At 40.0% G+C, this 17097-nt stretch overlaps 1 protein-coding gene across 5 annotated transcripts in view; it reads left to right on the top strand.

The window, feature by feature from the left end:
• Window positions 1-17097, top strand: part of LOC125456295 (cyclic nucleotide-binding domain-containing protein 2-like) — a 139896-nt gene that overhangs the window by 61715 nt on the left and 61084 nt on the right. For all 5 annotated transcript variants that reach the window (XM_048539348.2, XM_048539321.2, XM_048539354.2 and 2 more), the window contains 3 exons: window positions 8301-8378; window positions 10116-10176; window positions 15544-15700. In XM_048539348.2, the coding sequence (XP_048395305.1) occupies window positions 8301-8378; window positions 10116-10176; window positions 15544-15700 (296 nt within the window). The remainder of the gene's footprint in view (window positions 1-8300; window positions 8379-10115; window positions 10177-15543; window positions 15701-17097) is intronic.

Raw genomic sequence — 17097 nt, 5'->3', positions numbered from 1 at the left:
AATATTTTCACCGAGTGATGATGGGGTTTGGAATGCACTGGGAGGGGAGTTGAGGTGGAACACTTCACAATCTTTAAAAGTACTTGGATGAACATCTGAAGTATCAAAACATTCAAGGCTATGGGCCTAGTGCAAGAAAGTGGGGCTAATGTAGGTAGTAATGCATTTTTTTAGCAATACAGACTTCATGGGCCAAAAGGCCTTTTTTGTACTATATGATTCTATGAACTGATTTTGACCAGATATGTAAAATTAACAATCTATAAAAATATATATAATCCTGGAAATTGTCGTTGAGTCATCTAAGGATCGAGAAAGAAAAGTCAGCAGGTCGTGGGTGGTCCTTATTTGAACTGAATCAGGACAAAGACATCATTTTATAAAGGCTAGACTTTTTAAGGCAGTTATGCTTTAAACTATTCTATTTAACTTAAGACAAAACACAAGATCCTATAATGGGGAATAATGAAAGTGTGCTAAACCCTTCTGGAGATGGGTCTAAGTGATTTTGTTTCATGTGAAGAAATCCTCAGGCCAAATGTATAGAAACTCAATTTCCAGATTCCACAGCTTGACAAGAAAGAGGACTTTTTGGACACAGACTCTCAGACCGAGAGAGGCTCAGAGAGGGAAAGCAACATTTGCTGATTTTCCAAGCATGAGAACAGGATATTTTATTTTCACCACCAACCAGAATGTTGATAGGAATGATCCCTGTTTGAAGAGATAAGATTTGTAGAGATTTATCGTCCAAGCAGTTGCCAGAGTATTCAAGACTGCTGGATGTCAATTTTGACGATACTTAGATGATTGTTGGGGCTTTCAAAAGATATTGAAACACATATTTTGGTGTGGCAAGGAAAAGAGATCCTATATAGTCTCTAGGAGGAAATTGTGGCTTTAATCTACAAGGCTACATACCTACTGAAACATGGCATAATGTATAAACATGGACAATTTGGTTTTGTTAATTGGCTAATGGACAAGTACCTTTACTGTAGTTTAGTTTTGTATTATTATTATTTATTAAGTAATGCTTAGTACATATGAATTTTAGTTTGTTTCCTTTGGTTACTGGGAAATTCATTTTTCTTTTGGAAGTTTTCAGTCATCAGGGTAATGAAATTTCAGAATCATAACAAATTGGACACTCTTGTGGGATCCAAAATCACAGATGCACTGAAATTTCCAGAGTTTAAACAAATGATATATTACATTTACTTTTGCTGTATTCAGTGAAAAATCAACAGGGCTCAAATCAATTCTCAGGCAATTCTCGCTGCTAGTGTCTCAAAATTAACAAAGATTTACAAGTTGTAGCAGAAGAATTTGAAATGTTAATACTAATGATTAAAATGAAAGAGAGATGTGAAGATTGATCTAGAATCCTGATGAGAAAAAAAAATCAGTAAGAGAAAAAATAGAAAGAAAATTTGATCCTAACACAGGGAGATATTGATTTTATGAACAGTGCTTGGCAGAAAAATTTGAGAGTTACTGAGATTTAATTCCCAGCTTCAATTTGAAGATAGTTTAAAAAAAAGAAATTGTTCACGATCTACTAGTCAGAACTCAGGAATGTAAGGGAATACTTCCCACTTGCTTGGGTGAGCAATAGTATCCACTCCCTTCATCATCGACACTCACTAGCAGCAGTGTGTGCTATCTACAATGCGTGCTGCAGAAATTCACCAAAGGTCCTTAGACAGCACCTTTCAAATCCACAATCACTTCCAACTAGGAAGACGAGGGCAACAGATATACGGGAATAACACTAACTGCTATGTTCCTGCCAAGCCACTTACAACATGATTTGGAAATGTATTGCTGTTCCTTTAGTGTCACTAGATTAAAATATTTGAATTCCCTTCTGAACAGCACTGTGGGTTACCCACACTTAATGAACTGCAGCAGTTCAAAAAGGCAGCTCACTACCAACTTCTCAACACAACTAGAAACAGGCAATAAATACTGGCCAACCAGCAATAGTGAATTAGTGATTTAGTTGTCATGGATGAAGAGTTCCAATTTTTACACTGTGGCACAAAAGGGGTGTCTTTTTGTTAAAAAAGCCCTTCAGACTCAGAGAACTGGAATGAAACAGAGGGAGAGGTAGAGACTGTCACCTCCTGGTTCAAGTCCCACCTGATCCAGAAATGTGTCCTAATATCTCTGAACAAGTTGATCAGGAAACATCTATATTTCACGTGGAAGCAGGTAAGTGATAGTGTTCAGACACCCCAACACCTGCCCTAATTCAATCATGTTTGAGCCTCCAAGATCACTGGTGAAAGCAGAATATTCTGAAAAATAGAAAATAGGAAAAGGCCATTTGGTCTTTTGATCCTGCTCTGCCATTCAATGTGATCAAGGCTGATCACCCAACTCAGTGCCATGTTCCTGTTTTACCCCATATCCTTTGGTCCGTTTAGTCCTAGGAACTGTGTCTAACTCCTTCTTGAAAACATTCAATGTTTCCACCTTCACTGTTTTCTGTGGCAGATAATTCCACAGGCTCACCACTCTCTGGGTGAAGAAATTTCTCCTTAATTTAGTCCGAAATGGTTAACCCCATATCCTTAAATTATGGTTCTGTACTGTCTGGCGATTAAGGTTCTTGAGTAGATTTGTAGCTCGGGTTGTAGATGCTGTGGCTGGTTCATTCGCCGAGCTGGTTTGTTAGTTCGCAGATGTTTCATTACCCTGCTCGGTAACATCATCAGTGCAGCCTCCGATGAAGTGCTGTTGTGCTTTCCCACCTGGTATTTAAACTCTGGGGTCCATTGGATTTGATTATCTCATTTCTGGTTTTCCTTCACAGCGGTGTATATATTGAGTATAGTTCTATGTGTCTTCTTGGTGGAAGACTGGGCCTATAGGAATTCCTGTGCTTTCTACATAAGTTCTACGGCCTCCCAAAAGTACACTAACTGGAAGTATCCCTCAGACCCATAGTCTCCATCCCAGGAACACCAACACATATGTTAGCCAAGGAGTTACAATGAAGACTAAAGCACCATGTCAGAAAGTCACCCCACTCAATCCACTCAGCCCAGGAATTCCTAAATTCCCTGAAGGACATAAGAATAGATGATGACGAGACCATGGTATCATTTGACATTTCCTCCCTATTCACATCAATTGACATACCACTGGTAAGAGAAACACTAGCAACACTACTAAAAGAATGAGACCTGAGTGACACCATCTCCACAGACAACATGCTGAACATACTGGACCTATGCCTCACCCACTTCACCTTTAATGTTCAAATCTATGAACAGATCAACGGGATACTCTGGGGTCACCTATCTTCGGCCTTATGGCAGAAGCTGTGATGCAGAGACTCAAAAGCATAGCCCTCCTGCAAACCCAACCCAAAGTATGGATCCAATACGTGGAGGACACATTCGCCATCATCAAATGGACCAAACTAGAGGAGACACACCAACTTATAAACACCACTCTCATTAGTATCAAATTCACCAGGGAAGAGGAAAAGAATGAAGAGCTCCCACTCTTGGATGTCATGGTAGAATGCAAGACCAACAGTGAATTCCTGCTAAAGGTACACAGAAAAGCCACACACACTGACCAAGTGGTGAATTTCAACAATAACCACCCCAACACTCACAGAGTTGTGTGAAACCACTATTTAAATGAGTGACAACACACTGCAGCAACCTGGAACTACACCAAAAAAAGGAAGAGTACCTCCATCAAGTATTTAAGGACATTGGATACCCAAACAACTAGATCTGACGATGCCTATCATACAAACAGCAACAGGAAGATACTACATGCCCTAACACACTCATCACACTACCATACATCAAGAACATATCTGAACTGATCACAAGACCATTGGGCACCAGAGTAGCGCACAAACCCAAGTCAACCTTCACACAACTGCAAACTTAAACCATAGACCTTTACCCAATATGGACAGAACCAATGTAATACAAAATTCCATGCAAGGACTGTGACGAACATTACATCGGACAGACAGGAAGAAATTTAGCCACAAGAGTACATGAACACCAACTAGCAACAAAAAGACACGGCCAACACTCACTCATATCCATTCACATGGATAAGAAGAACCACCAGTTTGATTGGGACAACACCAGGATCCTAGGACAGGCCAAATACAGACAAGCATGGGCATTCTTACAGGCTTGGTTCTTCACCAAGAAATCCATCAACAAACACAAAGAGCTAGACCCTATCTATACATCACTGCCAAGGAAAACTGGAAATGAGGTAATCAAATCCAATGGACCCCAAAGAGTTTAAATACCAGGTGGGAAAACACAACAATACTTCATCGGAGGCTGCACTGATGATGTTACCCAGCAGGGTAATGAAACGTCTGTGAACTAACAAACCAGCTCGGTGAGCGAACCAACCACAGTGTCTGGTCATTGAATGCATCTTTCCTGTCTAGTCCTCTTAGAATTTCATAGGTTCCAATGAGACTCATTTTTCCAAACTCCAGTGAATATAGTCCTCACTGATCCAATCAGTCTGGTCACCCAGGAATTAGCCTGGTAAACCCTCATTGCACTCCCTCTGTAGCCAGAATGTCCTTCCTCAGGTAGCAGAAACTATACACAGTACTGCAGGTATGGTATTACTGCAGCCTTGTACAACTGCAGCAAGACATCCCTTTTCATATATTTGAATACATTCACTATAAAGGCCTACATACTGTTTACCTTCTTCACTACCTGCATGCTTACTTTCAGCAACTGGTGTACAAGGACACTCAGGTTTCATTGCACCTAGCCCATTTCAAATCAATTGCCAATCAGATAATAATCTACCTTTCTGTTTTTGCAACCAAAATAGAGAACCTCACATTTGTTCAGGTTATACTTCATTGGTAATGCATTTTTATTCTCTGTATGCTTCTCACAGTTTACCTCCCAACCAGCTTTGCATTTTCTGCTAACATGGAGTTATTCAATTTTGATCCCTCATTTAAATCATTAATATATTTTGTGAATAGCTGGGATCCATGCACTCATTCCTGCGGTACACCATAGTTACTGGCTGCCTTGTAGAATGTGGCCCATTTGCTCTTCTTTGTTTCCTGCCCGCTAAGCAGTTATAAATAATCCACTTGATGGTGCTGAGGAGATTCATGGCTGGAGAGCCAATGACACTTTACTCCAAAAGGTACATATGCAAATCTTTAACTGTGTCTACCCCCAATCTCATGCGCTTTAATTTCACACAGTAATTTCTTACGTGGGACCTGATTGAAATATCCAGAAAAAAGTGTGAGGTTAGTGCTAAAATGGTGTGAAATTCTCCTGAGCCATCTAACATATTGATTCACTGACATTAATCCTTCTTATTAATATTAGCCTCAATGACTTATTCCAACTGGGGAAGGATGTCCGTATGAGTTTGGCAGAAGATTAACTCAATCTTGTTGAACTGTGAAGATTCATTTTATTGCGCTTAATAGCTAGCCACATTACGTCAAGGTACATGATTATGTCTGCTGAGACATCAGGCTCAACACAAGAGTAAATATGCATGAAGTATACATTATGCCTGGAGAACTCATACTTGAATCATTAATGATAATGGGAACTGCAGATGCTGGAGAATCCAAGATAATAAAATGTGAGGCTGGATGAACACAGCAGGCCAAGCAGCATCTCAGGAGCACAAAAGCTGACGTTTCGGGCCTAGACCCTTGAATCATTAAATCTGTTTCTCCACAGAATCTGCCCGACATGTTTCTCCAGTGTTCCCACTGTTGTGCTCAGGTTTTTACCTTTATTCAAGTATACATTACTGTTACATTGATTTAGCATGAGAAAAGCTGGTAATGGAACATTAGAACACTTTGTTAGCTCCACTTGGGACCAATCTTTTATAACCTGATGCGCAGAACCTGTCTCGTGATATCAGTTAAACATCCTTTCAGAAACTAACTGATTTATACAACATCAGCCCATGAAGTTAAAGAGATTGAAATACCGGATTTTTGAAGAATTGAATGCTCAATGGTAAAAGATTTATTAGCATAATCCTTCAGTTTGAACTGGGAATTTATTAAAAATTATTTTCTGCCCGAACAACAAGGGTGATATAATTTAAATAATCCACTAGATGGTGCTGAGGAGATTCATGGCTGGAAAGCCAATGACAGTTTACTCCAAAAGGTACGTATGCAAATCATTAAAGTGGAAATCAAACCAATGAAAATTAAAATTAATTACAAATTACTATTAGAGATTCCCCTACTGTTAAATCTATAGAATATGTGGGGAGTAAAGAATTTCTGTTGACTAAGGGTGACCCTGTCGACCTTTCTAAAGTCAGTCGCATTTAAAGTATCTGAGCAGACTGATAGCTTTTGGAATGCAGTGATTTGCCCATTACCCATTTCGTGTTGGGAAATGACCTTATGGTTTAAATACTTGCACCTCACTGCTACCACCAGAGCTGATTCTTCATTATCACCCCCTTCAGGTCTGTCTGCAATACCCACACAGCATGTCCCGAAACTCCCAGACCCAACACCCACCCATCCCGACTCGATTTCCCCAGCTCACCCTGACGTATCCTAAACTCATGCCTGTTGCCTACTTCACAAGCACCTATCCCCTCACCCCATTGACTTGCTACTTACCTTGCAAATTAATCCCCCCACCCATCTGACATCATACCCTCCCAGCATCACACTAACCTTATAGTATTTCCTAATCAGCGTATACAGAGATATTCCTATGCAGCTCTGGAGTAGGTAGAATAGGAATCCAGGTCTTTCGGCTTAGAGGTGGCTGAATTAGCACTTTCAACAAATGCCCCAAGTATGGCTTAAAAACACTTAAGTTATGTACTAGAGATAGGAGGAACTGCAAATGCTGGAGAATCTGAGATTACAAGGTGTAGAGATGGATGAACACAGCAGGCCAAGCAGCATCAGAGGAGCAGGAAAGCTGACGTTTCGGGTCTAGACCCTTCTTCAGAAATGGGAAAATAACCCTATTTCTGAAGAAGGGTCTAGGCCTGAAACATCAGCCTTCCTGCTCCTCTGATGCTACTTGCCTGCTGTGTTCATCCAGCTCCACACCTTGTTATCTAGATTATGTACTAATCCTATTGTGCTGCTTGAACCTACTAATCTCTCTTCTTTCATTAAAATGAAGGATTAGAATGGCATTCTGCATTAAATTGCCATTAATTGGAAAATATCTGTGTCTCTTTTAAAGAAACGTGTTTGTCAAGGTGCGCAATATAACAGAGGGGTTGTGTGGTGAAACTTATTACTTGGGTTGGATTTTCAAAATGGCTTTGAATGTTGCCAAGAGTTTTCGTGGAGTAGGAAATGTAACACTGAAGTATTTGAAATCTTTGAATATAGTAAACTCAGACAGTTAGTAGATAACGGAGAGGTGATCTCATTTGAAACATATAGAATTCTTAAGGGGCTTGACAGGGTAAAAGCTGAGATGATGCTTCCCCTCATGGAAACTCTAGGATCAGAGAACATAGTCTCGGAATAAAAAAACACCAATTTAAGACTGAGCTAAGGAAGAATTCCTTCTCTCAGGGAGTTGTAAGTCTTTTGAACTCCTTGTCATAGAGTTCTCATGCATATGATTAGATTAGATTCCCCACAGTGTGGAAACAGGCCCTTCGGCCCAACAAGTCCACACTGCCCCTTGATATATCCCACCCAGACCCATCCCCCTTAAACCCACACATCCCTGAATACTACAGGCAATTTAGCATGGCCAATCCACTGAGCCTGCACATTTTTGGACTGTGAGAGGAAACTGGAAGAAACCCTCGCAGACATGGGGAGAGCGTGCAAACTCTGCACAGACAGTCACCCAAGGCTGGAATTGACCCCAGGTCCCTGGTGCTTTGAGGCTGCAGTGCTAACAACTGAGCCACTGTGCTGCCCTTATTTAAGGCCGAGATAGTTAGACTCTTGATCAGTAGGGGAATCAAGGGTTGCAGGGAAAGGGCATGAAAGTGGACGTGAAGATTATCAGTCAGATCAACCGTGATCCTATTGAATGTTGGAGCAGGTTCAAGGGGCTGAATGGCCTACTCCTGTTCCTATTTCTTGGGGTCTCATTAACAAATTATATGCATTATAATTAGACAGTTCTCCTTTCAATTTATTCAATATTTGTTGTACTAGGAATATAAAGGCTCCAAAATTTGAGTGTAGGTTTGGATGTACCATTTAAAAAGTGGTTTCTATGAGACTCTCCTGAATAAAAATCTATTAAGTGATGTTCTGTTACCGCTTATGTTTCTGGCAGGACACTTCCAATATTCACACCCTGGACTACAGAAAAGCTAACACTGCTTTCCTACAGCTCCCTGCTGAGATACGACAGGTTTGAAATTCAATTTGTCACTTTCTTGTAATATAAGGCAAGAGTGTTTCCTAAAGTCAGTACGAATGTTACTTTTCAATTTATTGGAAGATCTTATGAACTGTTGCATAGGAATATCATTAGAAAAATGAACAATTAAATGGAATTCCAAGTTATTCCAATTCTTTATCTTCCTTATTCTGGACATGATTCTTTCTTTCTTGGTTCTCCTGCATGTTGTTAACTTGTCAATAGCTCACCCATATAGTTATTCCTAGTGTGACATTGGACAGTGGGTAATACCATGCTGTTCTGCCAACTGCCTCCATCTTGACATTTAGACATTTCCCAAGAAGGATCACTATGGGGTTAATTTTGAATGTGCTTCAATGGAAGTTCAAATTGGGAAGGCTGTATCAGGAAAGTTGAATTGGTACTGATGTTTACCAGAAGTTCCAAATGAGCTTCAATGATGGAATAATAAATTTCTGATTATTTTGGCATTCTAACGAATCAAAGTGAATTCTACTTCAAAAAGAAAGGACCTGTATGTTCTCATTGGCCAATAATCATGATTATAACGTGAAGTTAATTACACCCCTCTTCTTTTGAACATTGTTGTTGTTTTTCTTATTGACATTGTGATGCTAGGGTGGGACCATAGACATCACCAACTTTCTGGTTACTTCACCCAAATGACTGTTCTTCTAGTGGGAATCTAAACACTGATTGTCTTGGACAATATGTTCCTTCAACCAACATCACCAAACAGATGAACTGATTATTATCACTTTGCTGTTTCTGGGACCTTGCTGTGTGCAAATTGATTGCTGTGTTTGCTTCATTACAATTGTGATTATCCATCAAAAATACTCTATTGGCTGTAAACTGTTTTGGACCATGTTGAAACACATTATGTGATTGCAAGTCTAAGTATGAGAACTGAATGGAGGGTCATCACTAAGTCAATGCAATCAATCAGTCAGCTCCTTTTTGATTGCAAATAGGGACGGCGTTGTTGAATGTCAGGAATAAGGGCAGGGGAAGAATGCTTTCATACCTTGCATACATTTCTTGTAGGGATGACAGATTGTGGTATAAAATTAGTCTGAAAACACACAAAGTCACAGCGAGGTTCCATTATACATTATAGACAACATTGCCCCATTTGCATCAAAGATAATGGGAACTGCAGATGCTGGAGAATTCCAAGATAATAAAATGTGAGGCTGGATGAACACAGCAGGCCAAGCAGCATCTCAGGAGCACAAAAGCTGACGTTTCGGGCCTAGACCCTTCATCAGAGACCATTTGCATCAATCCTGATCCTGATGGTGTCAATGTGAGATCAACAGACTTCAATCTTTCAACTGTAAAAATCCTTGGCCCAATATGAACATTTACAATACAGGATAATATAACAGGGCAAAACAACTTTTTTACAGCAATTTTCTTTTTATATTAAAATTATTTGTTATAACAGCTAACACACAACCTAAGGGGAGTAAATAATACCTTCATATGAGCGAGTACCTCTTTGAGGTAAAGAAGTATGAAACAGTGAGTGATTTGAGAGTGTGATGTGTCCATGTAGTACCGTTACAATTGCTTTACATTGGGGCTGTTTGCTTCCATCAAGCTGCAGTTAGAGAGGCAACAGCCAACAGCAACAATTTTGCTTGTAGACCATTTGAAAATTAATCTTAAATAATTATTTTGTGCACAGTTGATGAAACAATATTTCTGGTTCTTTCACAGGTCAGGAGCAGCAGTCATTCCAGAGAGTTCCAGCTCTTCTTTTATAGTGGTTGTCAGATCAGTATGTACATTATTTTTCATAATCTTACAAAACCATTTATTACAATTGACAATGTCACATCAAACAAAGTGACTAGGTTTGATGCTCAAAATGTTTTGATAGGTATCATTTTATCTTTAAAACAAAGTATTTTTTTTTAAAAGAAATCTTTCATTTCATTACATATTCTCATTAGAACTTGAGTTCATGTGGGTCCAATCAATTAAAGTTTTGCATTAAAAGTTTGAAGTGATGCACTTGTAAGCTGAATCGGTGCACAATGTGCACTGGCAAAGATGGATGCCAAAACATAACAATGACAATTCTATGATGCTACATCATCACAAAAAATACCTTTAACTTCATCACATTTTTAAGAGATAGATTGTAAATTGAGAGAAATGTGTGAGTCCTGATTTTGGAGAGTCTTAACTTTTTTCAGGCAGAAAGTGTTGTGTTATTCTGTAGCGCAGATTGTCTTGTGTTGGTGGCTCATGTGACAAACATGACTGAATTTTGACCTTCTAATCTGAGTAGCTCTCTTGTACAAGAAAGCATTTCCCAGAGAGCTTGCTGTGTAGGATAACTGGCTGAGGAACGCAGATCCAGTGATGCAGACACTCTTGAAGGCAAGTTGCTCATCTTTATAAGGGTTATTCTGGTAGTAGCAAAGAAGTTCGCAAACATTGTTCCCTTTACTGCTGATGGCTAACTAGGCCCTGAAAACGTTGTCCAAAGAAGGCAGGATATAGACCTCTAGAGAAAACTGGTGTGAGAGCTAAGTGGAGAGACATCACTAAGTCAATACAATCAGTCAGTCAGCTCACATCTAGCTGCAAGTGGGGAATACATTGTTTGGGAAATCAGGGCAGGACTTATACACTTAATTATAAGGTCCTGGTGAGTATTTCTGAACAAAAAGACTTTGGAGTGCAGGTTCATAATTCCTTGAAAATGGAGTCACAGGTAAATAGGGTAGTGAAGAAGTCATTTGGTATACTTGCCTTTATTGGTCAGTGCTTTGAGTATAGAAGTTGGGATGTCATGTTGCGACTGTACAGGACGTTGATTCAGCCACTTTTGGATTATTGCGAGAAATTCTGGTCTCCTTCCTATAGGAAAGATATTCTGAAACTACAAAGGTTCAGAAAAGATTTACAGCAGTGTTGCCAAGGTTGGAGGGTTTGAGCAATGGGGAGAGGCGCAATAGGCTGGAGCTATTTTCCCTGGAGTGTCAGAGGCTGAGGGGTGACATTATAGTAAGGGGAGGTCATGCTTGACAAACCAGTTAGAATTCTTTGAAGAGGTAACAAGTATGTTAGACCAGGGAAACCCAGTAGATGTTATCTATCTAGACTTCCAAAAGGCCTTTGATACAGTGCCTCACGGGAGGCTGCTGAGCAAGGTGAAGGCCCATGGTGTTCGAGGTAAGCTACTGGCTTGGATTGAGGATTGGCTGTCTGACAGAAGGCAGAGAGTTGGGAGAATAGGCTCTTTTTCGGAATGGCAACTGGTGATGAGTGGTGTCCCGCAGGGTTCAGTGTTGGGGCCACAGCTGTTCACCTTATATATTAATGATCTGGCTGAAGGGACTGGGGGCATTCTGGCGAAGTTTGCCGATGATACAAAGATAGGTGAACAGGCAGGTAGTACTGAGGAGGTGGGGAAGCTGCAGAAAGATTTAGACAGTTTAGGAGAGTGGTCCAGGAAATGGCTGATGAAGTTCAATGTGAGTAAATGTGAGGTTTTGCACTTCGGAAAAAAGAATATAGGCATGGACTATTTTCTAAATGGTGAGAAAATTCATAAAGCAGAAGTACAAAGGGATCTGGGAGTGTTGGCCCAGGATTCTGTAAAGGTTAACTTGCAGGTAGAGTCCGTAATTAAGAAAGCGAATGTAATGTTGTCGTTTATCTCAAGAGAGTTGGAATATAAAAGCAGCGATGTGCTTCTGAGGCTTTATAAAGCTCTAGTTAGGCCCCATTTAGAATTCTGTGTCCAATTTTGGGCCCCACACCTCAGGAGGGACATACTAGCCCTGGAGCATGTCCAGCGGCGATTCACACGGATCATCCCTGGAATGGTAGGTTTAACATATGATGAATGGCTAAGGATCCTGGGATTGTACTCATTAGAGTTTAGAAGGTTGAGGGGAGATCGAATAGAAACTTACAAGATAATGTATGGTTTAGAAGGGTTGGACACTAGGAAGTTGTTTCCGTTAGGCGGGGAGACTAGGACCCGTGGGCACAGCCTTAAAATTAGAGGGGGTAAATTTAAAACTGAAATGAGACGACATTTCTTCAGCCAGAGAGTGGTGGGTTTCTGGAATTGATTGCCACGGAGTGCAGTGGAGGTTGGGATGTTGGATGCCTTCAAGGCAGAGATTGACAAATTCTTGATCTCAAAAGGAATCAAGGGCTACGGGGAGAGTGCAGGGCAGTGGTGTTGAAATGCCCATCAGCCATGATTTAAATGGCGGAGTGGACTTGATGGGCCGAATGGCCTTACTTCCACTCCTATGTCTTTTGGTCTTATGGTCTTATAGAGGTTTGTATAATCATTAAGTGCGTGGGCAGAATGAATAGGCCAGGTCTTTTCCCCAGGTTGGGGGAGTTCAAAACTAGAGGGCATAGGTTTAAGATGAGAGGGAACAGATATAAAAGGGACTTAAGGGGAAATCTTTTCATGCAAAGGGTTGTGTGTACATGGAATGAGCTACTAGAGGAAGTGGTGGAGACAGTTATAATTACAATATTTAAAAGGCATCTGATGGGTATATGAATAGGAAAGGTTTAGAGGGATATGAGCCAAATGCTGGTGAACGGGGCTAGATTAATTTAGGATATCTGGTCGGCATGGACGAGTTGGACCGAAAGGTCTGTTTCCTTTGCTGTACCGCTCAATGACTCTTTGACTCTATGCTTCAGGCATAAAGGCAGGGAAAGTATCCTTTCCTACCCTGCATACAGTCATGGAGCCATAGAGTCATATTCTTGTAGGAATGATGGATTGTAGCAAAAAACTAGTCCGAAAACACACAAAGTCGCTGAGAAATACCATTATACACATTATATACTGTACATTTAATTTGATTTAATTTATTTTTGTTACATGCATTGAGATACAGTGAGAGAAGTAGGCAATACAAAGGGCATGCAGGGTTACTCTTGTGCATGGTTGGGATGGATGGGAAGATATGAAGGAAGATATGACGTGCAATAGTGATATTGGTAGACCATGAGCCCTTGGTGGGAGGTGGGTGCGGTAACAAGGATAGATTGAATGTGAGTAGTGGAGTGATGATAGTGATACCTATTCTGGTCAACTTCTTTCTGCACTGTTGAGCATGAGTGTTCCTCCTGAAATAACTCCATAGAGGCCAGTATTCCATCACCAAATCACTCCTTATTTATATATAGAAAGTTTTTGACTCTGATCCAGCTCCCCCAGAGCCAGCTTTCAGAGTAAACAGGATGTCTGACACTTTTGTTCGTATCTGTTAGCTAGGCCTCCCTGATTAGACCAGATTAATAGCCCCAATCAGGGAACTCATATTCTATGAGGTCCACTTGGCTGACCTTACTATAATCAGTATAATATTGCGTATGACAGCAGAATGCCAGCATTTGCTGGGGTGCACAAAGGTATTTAATGATGGTGGCACCAGGGATGCCAATCTATTTGGGTATATCCAGGCAAGGACCTCTGGCTATGGTGAGTGGGAGATTTGGGCTAGCATCAGACAAGGTGGGTGCTGCAGAGGTAAGGCATATAGTTAATGACGTGATTTTAGGACAACTGCATGAGAAAACCAACTCGTACTTGTTGAGAAAAACCATGGCATGAAACTTGCTGAAAATGACAACCAAAATAGGGCAACATTTGTCACATTGATTTTGGAAATGGGTACAAATGAGTCAAAGAATGGATGTAATAGTATTATGCCAATATTGAAATGAGACCTGTACTCATTCCGATTGCATTAGACCTATGACAAAGACCTTGTTGGGGGCAACAATGCACCTGTAAATGAGGACTGAACCTTTCCACTGCTAACTTTTTCATGTCTGTGCTTACTTACATGGTCACAAAGATTTTAAATTGTTTCCTAATATACCAGCAGCAGGAGTTGGAACAGTGTAATCTGTTTGTGCAATACAACAGCAATAGCAACATACAGGTCACCCCCAAATTTAAATTTTGATGTTGATTTTGTTTTCTGTGCACCTTCTCTGCAGCTGTAACATTGCATTCTTCACTCTGTTCTGTTACCCTAATGCATTTTTGTGGTCTGATCTGCCTGTACTGCAAGTAGAACAAAACTTTTCACTGTGCCTAGGTACATGTGACAATAATAAATCAAATCAAATAAAAATTACATGATCAGAGTCAAAGACACAGTGGAGCATTGTCTATGAACAGAACAGGATTGTCATGGAGACATCAAAATCAAAAGCAAAATCAAAGGAAAATCAAAGCAAAAGATTGAAGCGAAGTTCATAATTACACACTGTAATCTCAAGAGTTTTTTTGAAGGGCATTATTTGTTAAATCTTTGAATTTGCAAATTATAAATTATTTATAGACACAACAATGACATTGAGAATCAAATCTAGAAGAAAAGTAAAAATGGGTTGTTTTGAATGTGACATGTGGTGTACAAAACATTCAAAACATGTAAAATAGGATCAGAAATAAACTAGTGGACCCTTTGAGACTGCTTCACTATTCAATAAGATCATGATGGCTTGTTGTCTTTTGAACTCCCATCTCTCTCTGATAGCCTTTGATTTCTTTGCCTAACAATGATCTATCTACTTCGACCTTAAAAATATTTAATCACTCCGTCTCTACTGTTGCCTGGGGCTGAGAGTTCCAAAGTCATACAGAGAGAAAAAGACCTCAGAAATCTCTGTGTATGGAATGCTCTGACTAAGCACCTCATGTCCAGTGGTGAATGGCAACTATACAACCAAATGCGTGAATCAGAAAGCTCAACATTGCCAGATATTGACTTTTTTTTCCAGCCTTTCTGATAGCCAGTTAGGTTAGAAAAATGGTTTTTAAGCCCATATGCTACTTAGAGGATGAACGTAGGGCCAAAGGGACAAGCAGGTTTAATTCCCCAGTATTTTTTAGAACACTGATAAATGAGTATATGTTAAAAATGTGAATTCAATGTAAAATGAAAGTGCACGAAAATAATTAGACATGCAAAATGTTAACAAAATGTGAGTATTTTTACAAGGAGAAAGATTTAATTAATGCATCAGTTCTTCCAGTACTGATGGGTCATGAAAAATTTGTCACCAATTGCTTCCATCATGATGTTCATACAACATTTTGTATTGCCTTCGGTTATTTTGCTGCTTTTGTTTTTATCAGGGCCGATGCGACGTAGTGACAAGTCTGAAAATGGGTCAACATGGAACTGACCTGTCTCAGTGCCCACAGCAAAAGAAACACTTTGTAGGACAGAAGGGCTTCCCCATGTTAGGCTTGTTGAAACAGAAAACAAAACTCTCCGAAAGATTATCACAGAGTAAGAGGCTTTGTGCTTGAATGGTTGGTAAGATTATAGAACATAGAACATAGAACATAGAACATAGAACGTTACAGCACAGTACAGGCCCTTTGGCCCTCGATGTTGTGCCGACCTGTCATACCGATCTCAAGCCCATCTAACCTACACTATTCCATGTACGTCCATATGCTTGTCCAATGACGACTTAAATGTACCTAAAGTTGGCGAATCTACTACCGTTGCAGTCAAATCGTTCCATTCCCTTACTACTCTCTGAGTAAATAAACTACCTCTGACATCTGTCCTATATCTTTCACCCCTCAATTTAAAGCTATGCCCCCTCGTGCTTGCCGTCACCATCCTAGGAAAAAGGGTCTCCCTATCCACCCTATCTAACCCTCTGATTATTTTATATGTTTCAATTAAGTCGCCTCTCAACCTTTTTCTCTCTAATGAAAACAGCCTCAAGTTAATTATTTATTAACATGCTTCTGAATGATCCCAAGGTACAGTATACTACTTATAGGCAGAGGTATCAGACATGATGGAACTTTGCATCCTCCAGTATCTTTTAATTCAAGTATATTAAAAAAAGAGAAAAATCAAAGGGAATACAGGCCCCTTAGAAAATGAGTCAGGGGAGATGGTTTGGGAGATCAAGGAAATGGCAAGGCAATTAAACAGATATTTTACATCAGTCTTTACTGTAGAAGATACTTTGAACATTCTGTTAATAGTAAACACTACAGGGGAGCAATTAAGTACTATCCATCTCTAGAGAAGAGGTATCAGATAAACTAATCGGGCTAAAGGCAGATAAGTCCCCTTGCACTAATACCTTGCATCCTCGAATCCTAAAAGAGGTAGCAACAGAGATAACACAGGCATCATTGGATTATGGAGAAGTACCAGAGGATTAGAAAACTACTAACCGACATGCCTATTCGGAAAGAGTGACAAAAAGTGTGAAACAATAGGGTGATTAGCCTGACATCTATTGTTGGGAAAGCAATGGAATGAATTGTGAAGAAAACAGAAGCAGAATATTTGTAAAACGTAAATCTAATCAAACAGAGTCAGCGTGGCTTCATGGAAGGGAAATCATCTATGACAAATTTATTAGAGTTCTTGAGGAAGCCTCAACCAAAATTGACACAGAGGAACCAGCAGACTTCCAGAGGCATTCAACAAAGTTCCTTGCAAAATGTTAAGTCATAAGAGCCAAAAATGTTATGGGTAGTATATTAGCATGGTTAGAGAATTGGCAAAAGGGTAGGAAGCAATGATTGGGAAAAGGAGTTCTTTTTCACGTTGGCGACCTGTGACCAGTGGGGTTCCACAGGGATCAGTGCTGGGGGTACAACTGTTTACAATATATCTTGATGACTTGGAGGAAGTAAGTGAATGTACTGTAG

Source organism: Stegostoma tigrinum, chromosome 1 (assembly GCF_030684315.1).
Source record: "Stegostoma tigrinum isolate sSteTig4 chromosome 1, sSteTig4.hap1, whole genome shotgun sequence".
NCBI classification, from domain to species: domain Eukaryota; kingdom Metazoa; phylum Chordata; class Chondrichthyes; order Orectolobiformes; family Stegostomatidae; genus Stegostoma; species Stegostoma tigrinum.
Note: the sequence above shows the minus strand (reverse complement) of the source record. Positions and strands in the feature narration are given on the sequence as shown.